We start from the raw sequence: 7,925 nt of genomic DNA, 5'->3' as shown, positions 1-7,925 counted from the left end.
TGTAGGGAACAAGTATAGACCATCAGAGCCAAGAGATAAATGAAACAGAACTCTATGTGAATCCTGAGATTTGATAACACAATGGTTAGGGTGAAATTCAAAGTAAATTAAATTATCTTTAGTCAACTTAGAAACATGAATGAAATTTTTGGTTATTTGTGCAACCTGTAATAAATTGTGAAGATGGAAGGGATAATGATTAATGAGGATTATTAGAAGAGAGAAGTGTAGAAAAACCAGAAGTGTGAATGCATAAACCTTGACTGTTTCCTATTAAGATCTAGTCAAGACCTTGACTGTTTCCTATGAAGATCTCCCTGAGGATGGCCTTAGAAGAATGTCAACATGCTCTCGCATGAAAATTGAACCACCAACAGCAACAAGAGAAACAACAAGACTTTTGACATGCATAATGAAAATAGAAACAGTATGATTATAAGCATTATGAAGCTCAGAGCGAAGATGATGAATGTGTTCACGTGAGATGATGAAAGTGTCAGTGGATCCGATCCCAGACTTCGAATGAGTGAAAATATCCAAAGACTTTAGAAGGAATTGCATTTGAAAGTGTTGATTGAAGCCAGGAATGAAGCATCAGATCCTATGCTTCCCAATCCAGATGCGCTGGATTAACGCGATCTCTGTCACATTCATCTTTAGAGAGATAGTGGTGAGAAATTGACGGAGAGTTGAGGAAATGATGAAGACTGTGCACTTTGATGTAGGTTCAACCTGTTGCCTCTAGATGAGAAAAAAAAAATTCATGCTTCACTGAAATCTTGTATTGCAAATAGGTAAAAGAAACATTCAAAGTAGAGGACGATGACAAAAAGGTGTTTAATGGCATCAAATGCACCGGAGAAGGAGGAGAGGAAGTTGGTGGGGGAATTGAATAGGTTATAGGTATCAGAAGGCTCTCGATACCATGTTTGATTTAGAAAGTAGATAAAAAAGTCTTTCATGCATTGAGTAAAATATTCTGATGTTTGATTTAGGCTGAGTCACTAATTAACTCGGACTTGCTGAGCAAGATACCTAAGTTAACCAGTGAGTAAGTGATAGTTGTCACTGTAAGTACAGAGCTACAACTAACTAGTGCAGAGTACAATACAACTAACTAAACTTGCTAATGTAGTACAATACAAAAGAAGAAGTACACGTAGTAACTGATATCTCACAACAAGAATTAATAAATATTACTCCCTAACTTTGTGTGAAATTGAAACCGATTTGGCAAGTGCAATTGCTATCCAAGTGTACACCTTGTGTTTACTATACGTAGGTCTTTAATCTCTACTTTTTATTTTTGCATATCAAAACAAGCAAAAAAATATAAGGGTAAATAGAAGCCGTAAACAGAAGAATAACCATACCTACTTGCTACCTTGTGTCCCCCACATTAATAAAAATGGCATTACCACCGTTGCAAGTGTTATCATCATGGATTCATAAAACCTTATTTTGCTCATAATTTGTTAGCATGTTAAGATTAGTCAGGTGATATGGGTTATATTAACAAACTAGGGTCCGCAAAACTAACAAGTCCATAACAAATTACTAACACTAACAAAACCTAAACAATAAAATTCAATTTTCACCTTATGATCTTCAGGTGCACTTCTGGGGAAACTGGCATGTCCCTCCAATTACAGATTCTGATAGCAGCTTCAGATGCTTGCGCAGGTGATTATACCCTCCATAACAAACACAAGCAGCTATGCATGCATGCTACAATATATAGGCAGAATCATAAACCCGTTAGTCCTCCACAACTTGAAATGGCAGACATACTCGAATTAGAAGAGAGCTAGGTATCACGGACTGAATTTAAAGAATGAATTAAACTTTGAAGTTTCGATGTTCAGCCTCTCGTTGTCCTTACAGAAGGTACCCCAATCCCAGTTCAATTCAGTATTCACTAGTAGTTGATGTTGTGTTTCTCTGACATTTATTTCCTCTTGCCTGCATTGACAACAACTAATTTACTAATGTTTTTACTCCTCAGAGCGTACAATGAAAGAAACTGACATCCACCACAACCAAATCCTGTAATAGTGATATATATTCACTGTTTATGCCAGTTGTTGTACGGTTGCTTTCCACATTGCTTCAGAGCATGCATGCAACCAGCTGCTAGCAACAAACCAAACACGCCAAACACCATTAAAGCTGCATTTCCAATATTCCGATAATAGCCACCCTGCAACAGTAGCAAGGTAGTTAATATTTACATGATACAAAATATGCACACGAAATGGTTGAGACATACATTTTTTTTTTCACAATCATTTTGACATAAGTTGATGCATTGAGTATATTGCAAACAAACATTCAAAAGAGGCGGGCTACTCTTGTGCCAATTTTTTTTCCAAGGGTAGCAAAGGTAAATTGTCAATTTGCTTGTTGAATATATTTAATGAAATTTGTCAAACATAATGTAATAAATGCTAAGTATCTTGGGAACATAACCCTTGTGGGTACCGGAGCAAATCCCTCGAAGGTATATTACACCTACAATATCATTCCGTGGATTAAACCCTTCTGTGAGCCATATGAGCATGCACTATCACCCAGTGTTGCTAGTAAACTTCAGGGACAAGTTTTCGGAGCAATCAAGTTCAATCAATACTAAAAAAGTTATGCCTATTTCCAAAGCAGTGGCAGCCAGCTTGATTAATCATTTCATGAGTCACACTGGCACAATAACTTAAAACAGGACTTGTTACTACTTTAAATAACAACCACAGAAGAATTTAAATAGGGGCACTCTTGAGTAGCAAATTCTTATGCCACCCACCCTCCACGATTGTGGCATACTAACTTCAAAACCTCAAAAAATCATTTTTCAACATATGGCTAATGTGAGTCATGTCAACTCATGTTGATAATACCTAATGGATAAATTATATGCTTCCTACAATTAAAGAAAATTTTATGCATAAATACACACTTGCACCACAGAAAGCAGAATTGCAGCATTTGCAGGGGCAAGAGAGAGGCCCATCATCCCTCCACGCAATTCATTAGGTACATACCTGCAAACAAAGAAATTAAAAATATGAAATCCAATCCATTATTGATCAAACGGATAAGTATAACTCTTGTTATTGAGATTACATGGTCCTCAATCTAGCAAGTGATGGTAAAATGAAGCCAACACAAGCATGAAACAAGCTAAAAAGTGTCACCAGAACTCCAATTTCCTGCACATGAAAAATTTATGAGAGCCAAATATAGGCTTCAAGATTGAAAATCTGACCAAAGTATACTTGAGACTTGTTAAAGACAACAATAATTGCACCTGATAGTCATAGGCCACAATCGACAAGAGAATAGCCAGTGTGATGTATGCAAATACTAGGCAGTCCTCAATTCTTAGTGATGATGGTCCACTAGTAAGACAAGGAAACACAGTGCTTCCTAGCATCCTTGAGCCCAAAAGGCATGGATATATCAATCCTAATTGCACTTCTCGGCCGTCAGCCTAAAATATGTATTTAGAATAAATAGATACATACTTAGACTGAAAATATAACAGGTTTGATAACATGAAGCCTCATTTCAAAGAGATTCAATCATGGACACATCTTCCTAAAATAATGAACTGAACAGCATAATCCCTACTAAACTTGTGAAATTAAGTCCATTTCTAGGTTCATTGATACAAAGAGCTTAAAGTAAGCTAGTAAAACATTCAGTTAATGCAATTTGTTCATAGTTTTAAATACTTTCCATGTAAATTGATGTCACTATATATCATTAGCTGTGTTCTAAAATTTTGATATCATACCACCACCGTAGGTGCCCAAAGCAGCCAAAAAATTCCTATGGAGAAATGAAGGGAAGTTTGTGCCCATGCCAACAGCCATATCCTTTTATCTGTGGATTACAAATTATAATCAGAATGTCACTTAAACTTTTCGATTTTCATTACATTGATTTGAATCATGCATTTCTCTAGTGCCAACGGTTTCTACATCTAGCGACATAAATCAAACAGACTAACTTCTTTGTAATTCCAGAATGTTGCTAGGTACTGAAATAGTGACTGTAGTGTATCTTTTTAAAAATAAATAAAATCATGAACTGTTTATTGTAAGAGAATAAAGAGTAAACAAGACTGCAAAAACCATGTGAGCTTACCACCAAAAATATATGCATAGAAGGACAGACTATACTCCTTCAAAGATGTTGTTCCTGAAGTTTCTGTCCATCCTCTGGTGAGAAAAATGAAGCATATGATTGCTAAGAAGATGATTGCAGAGGAAGGAGCAGTGTTTTTTTGCATGTTATTACCAATCAGCCAATTTGCAAACATTTGGCTGGCAATAAAACATGCAGATTCAAAAAAAGTCATTAACCAATATGTGTCCTTAAGTGAATCAAGCCTGTGTCCTTGCTGCAGACAAATACACAAAACAAGATTGACATTAAATTATAGATATTTTAAGCATCTCTATGCTATATCCTTGGCGGCTAAATACTTTCCCTATAAAGGGGAAAAGAAAAAACATCTGAATCAAGTCATTCAGTCAGGAAGAATTAAGCTCCTAGTGAAGATAACAGAAGAAAATTACTAATTACCTTCTCGTGTTGAGTGACCATCCAAGACTCAAAACTGAATGAGAATATTGTATTTGCCATAGAGAGACATATGCTAGTCACGAAAATGCTTGGTTGCTGCATAATCTTACTCCATACACCGGCAAAGAAGTGTAGGATGCAAAAGATCAAACAAACTTTCTTGTGACCTCTATTAAAATAAGAAGTAATAAGTTAGTTTAACATGTACCAGAACATCTAAAACTTCTTTTAGAAAATGCATGTCTTGATTGTGCATTGTTGAGGGTGTACTTCTGGAATAATGAAGATGTTTTACATCAATGATAGCTAACTCTGCTTCAAGTTCAAATCACATTTAAAAGGATGCTTGACCAATTCAATAGAATCAGTTAAAAGTAATCATACACTGGAAAATGAGACTGGCATTGCAAAATATATAGGTTACAAGATTTATGATAAGATCATCCTTAAAATTTGGAAATGCACAGATCATGGAAGGTTGCATTTGCATAATAAAAAGTACTCTTAATATCATCTCAAATATCCACTAAAATAAACATAAAATAAAATAGTTCCACATGGAAGGGATTTCATACAATAAGTTTGGCTGATACATTACTACAACACAGAAAATCATACTTACAGCAACAAAATTTGCATATATTTACAAATGTTGAATCACAAAAACATAATGAGGTTTTTCAAGTGATCTAGTCGTAATAGCAAGTGAAACAAGATACTCACATCAAATCTGAAAGCATGCCAAGGAAAGGAGCAGCAAATAGAGCAGTTGTATATCCGTAACTTAGAGACTTGATCATCTTCTCTCTGCCAAATCCATAGGAAGCTAACTCAAACTCCCCGAACACTGACCATAGACCTTCCACGACTGAGAAGACGAAAAATAGGGACAAATGAAATCATCATTCATAATTTCACACCTCCAATCTAAAGCTTAATTGAGTAATAACTAATCATTATAAACAAAATCGAATTCGACATTCAGTTTCCAAAACATAACGAATTAGAAATAACAATATATAAATAAAATCTCATTACAAAAATTAAGAAAGCAATTAACAAATATCAAAATTATGCAGAGATTCTACCTACTTAAATCAAAAGGAATTCAAATTTTCGAAAGCGGATCTATCACATTTTCTAGGAAACCTAACAGTGTAAAACTAAAGAAGAAAACGAACCTGAAGCAAGAGAATAGAGGAAAAGGAAGTTCCGTTGAAAACGAAGAAAAGATGAAGAGATGCCATGGTCGAAGATTGTAGAGGTTCTGTTGAGGTTAGAAGAATGAGGATAAAGAAAGAACGAGAAGCAGCAACAAACGAAGAGGAAGATGAATATTGACGGATTCAGTTCCCAAACGGAGCTCTCAATAACAACTCCCATTGGCTTTATATAGTTTTGATTTGAAAACGCGCGAAGAGAGAATGTAATGTAATTACATTCCGTTATGATCCAAAGGTAAACCCTAGATCGTGATTCGTGGTGATAAATGAGAGTACATGAAGAGAAGGTTCAGTTTGTTTATGGTCTATGGGGTTAGTTCAATCAGTAGCTTCTTTCGGTAATGGATTTAAATCTGTTTCATGGAATTAGTAACTTCAGTATGTATATACAATGATATTGTTGTTTTGAATAATATCAGCAATACTTTAATAAATAAATAAATATTATCGACACATTATTAATATATATTTTATATCTTTAATCAATTAAAAAACACACAAGTTTTATTAAATTTATGAAAATTTTAATCAATAAATAGAACACATTGAAAAATATAAATTAAAAAGTGTTGCCGACATTTTTTTTTTATTGTTTTAGTTTAATTTTTTTTAGCATATACATAAAGTTCAAATTATGTTTGATTCTCTTACGATGAAAATTGATTTTAACAACGGATTTGATAAAATTAACTTTAGTTACAAATAAATTAAAATAAAGTTATTTAATTTTATTTTAAAGGTCTAATTCAATCGAAAAATATTTATATCATTAAATTGAATATCATATTTTCTGAATATTATAATGAATACTATTTTGATAAAAAAAAAAAATATCTTAAAAATAAATGCCATTTCTAATTTTCTATTGATTAATATATACAAAATTATAAAACATTATTATACTTTGTATTAAAAATAAATAAATAATCTACTAAATAATTTTATAAGATGATGTCTTTATTTTTTTTTTAATTATTACATTTATTAAGACAGAAGGACCAATTCGACATTCAAAAGAAGCAACCAATGATTACTCACTACAATAGCAAGTGAACACTACCGAAAAACAAAGATAGAAAATTCCTACTCTAGTTTCTCTCTAACCCAGTCTTTTCCTTCTTCTTTTCGCCTTCGTTTGAATCAATGACAAAAGCTCACATTTCATCAAATAATTTATAACAAACCCTAAATTATCGTATTCATTGATACAATTTGATTCAACGAGAAACCCTTTTTTGCCAATGGACCTCAAACATCTAAGCATGGCTAGGTTCCTCGCAATAAATGCAACCTTTTCAACCAAAACATATAGTATTGCTTGTCGGCCAAAAATTGGTAGGTATTTCTGCAATACTTAGTTTTCTCATTTATCGCGAAAAATCTCAAGTTAAATTAAATTCTCCAATCATTTATCGTGATAAATTTCAAGTTAAATTAAAATCTTAAGTCATCAATGTTTTGCTCCATGATTTAAGTCAAATCGAACAAGTCACATACGTATCTTCTAAGGCACCCAATACCAAAATATAAAATACAATCAATATATACAAGAGCAACTTCCAAAGAAGAATTTGTATATAACCTAAAACTAGGTGGATCAAATCATGATATGTAAAAGAAGAAAAAAAGTTGAAAAACAAACTGAAAGTACTTCTATTGCGATGTCATAATTGTCTCATATTTAGACCTCTTTAGGCTGAATCTGCTCAAAGTCAAAAAACTCAAACATCAGTCGTCTCACGTCACGTTTTCCATAAACAAGATATGAGAGCCCGTGAATAGCTTGATTAACAGCTGTTGTGGCTGGATTTCTACGTCTCCGGTTGCGCTCATAGGCGTCTTGAACCTTATCATCATATATAATAAAGCCGTGGAGATGTTTGGCCCTCAAATATCTTCCACAGTGTTTGTTCATAAGAGTGCGACGATGTTTCTCTTGTAGCCACAACCCAGGAGCATCTAAATGCTTCATCAACAATCTTTCAGCCATCACCAAATCCTTAAGAAAATAAAAACATCATAATTCATAAAGTATTCAATGAAGAAGAAAAATATATATGTATATATAATAAATAGAAGTTGAATAGTAAATAAGAATAAAATTGTCTGTCCTCTTTC

General features: G+C 33.5%; 2 protein-coding genes across 4 annotated transcripts in view; both read right to left on the bottom strand.

Moving 5' to 3' along the window:
• Positions 1–1,399: 1,399 nt before the first annotated feature.
• LOC101500493 (uncharacterized) lies at positions 1,400–6,173 on the bottom strand. 2 transcript variants are annotated; one of them, XM_004511807.4, is made up of 9 exons: positions 5,766–6,172; positions 5,308–5,452; positions 4,585–4,753; positions 4,144–4,399; positions 3,791–3,879; positions 3,302–3,484; positions 3,118–3,203; positions 2,951–3,035; positions 1,400–2,200 (listed from the first exon to the last, which is right to left on the bottom strand). In XM_004511807.4, exons 1-9 carry the CDS (start codon positions 5,965–5,967, stop codon positions 2,066–2,068), a joined length of 1,350 nt encoding a protein of 449 aa, XP_004511864.1. In that variant the 5' UTR covers positions 5,968–6,172; the 3' UTR covers positions 1,400–2,065. The 2 variants fall into 2 exon arrangements, with proteins under 2 accessions (XP_004511864.1, XP_073220752.1); XM_073364651.1 differs by lacking the exon at positions 3,302–3,484 and having other exon boundaries at positions 5,766–6,173.
• A 1,076-nt stretch (positions 6,174–7,249) lies between these two features.
• Positions 7,250–7,925, bottom strand: part of LOC101500174 (ribonuclease III domain-containing protein RNC1, chloroplastic) — a 5,282-nt gene continuing 4,606 nt past the window's right edge. For both annotated transcript variants that reach the window (XM_004511806.4, XM_027337538.2), the window contains one exon: positions 7,250–7,806. In XM_004511806.4, coding sequence (XP_004511863.1) covers positions 7,489–7,806 — 318 coding nt within the window. In that variant the 3' untranslated portion in view covers positions 7,250–7,488. The remainder of the gene's footprint in view (positions 7,807–7,925) is intronic.

The sequence above is a fragment of the Cicer arietinum genome, chromosome 8 (assembly GCF_000331145.2).
Source record: "Cicer arietinum cultivar CDC Frontier isolate Library 1 chromosome 8, Cicar.CDCFrontier_v2.0, whole genome shotgun sequence".
Lineage (NCBI taxonomy): Eukaryota > Viridiplantae > Streptophyta > Magnoliopsida > Fabales > Fabaceae > Cicer > Cicer arietinum.
Note: the sequence above shows the minus strand (reverse complement) of the source record. Positions and strands in the feature narration are given on the sequence as shown.

Excerpts from the sequence above, each read along its gene's own strand:
- LOC101500493 (XM_004511807.4), bottom strand. The coding sequence starts at position 5,967 with ATGGGAGTTGTTATTGAGAGCTCCGTTTGGGAACTGAATCCGTCAATA. Across the intron at positions 5,453-5,765 it reads CCTCTATTCTCTTGCTTCAG|TCGTGGAAGGTCTATGGTCA; the intron begins GTTCGTTTTCTT and ends TCGTCTTCTCAG. Across the intron at positions 3,036-3,117 it reads CTTGCTAGATTGAGGACCAT|GTATGTACCTAATGAATTGC; the intron begins GTAATCTCAATA and ends CTTTGTTTGCAG.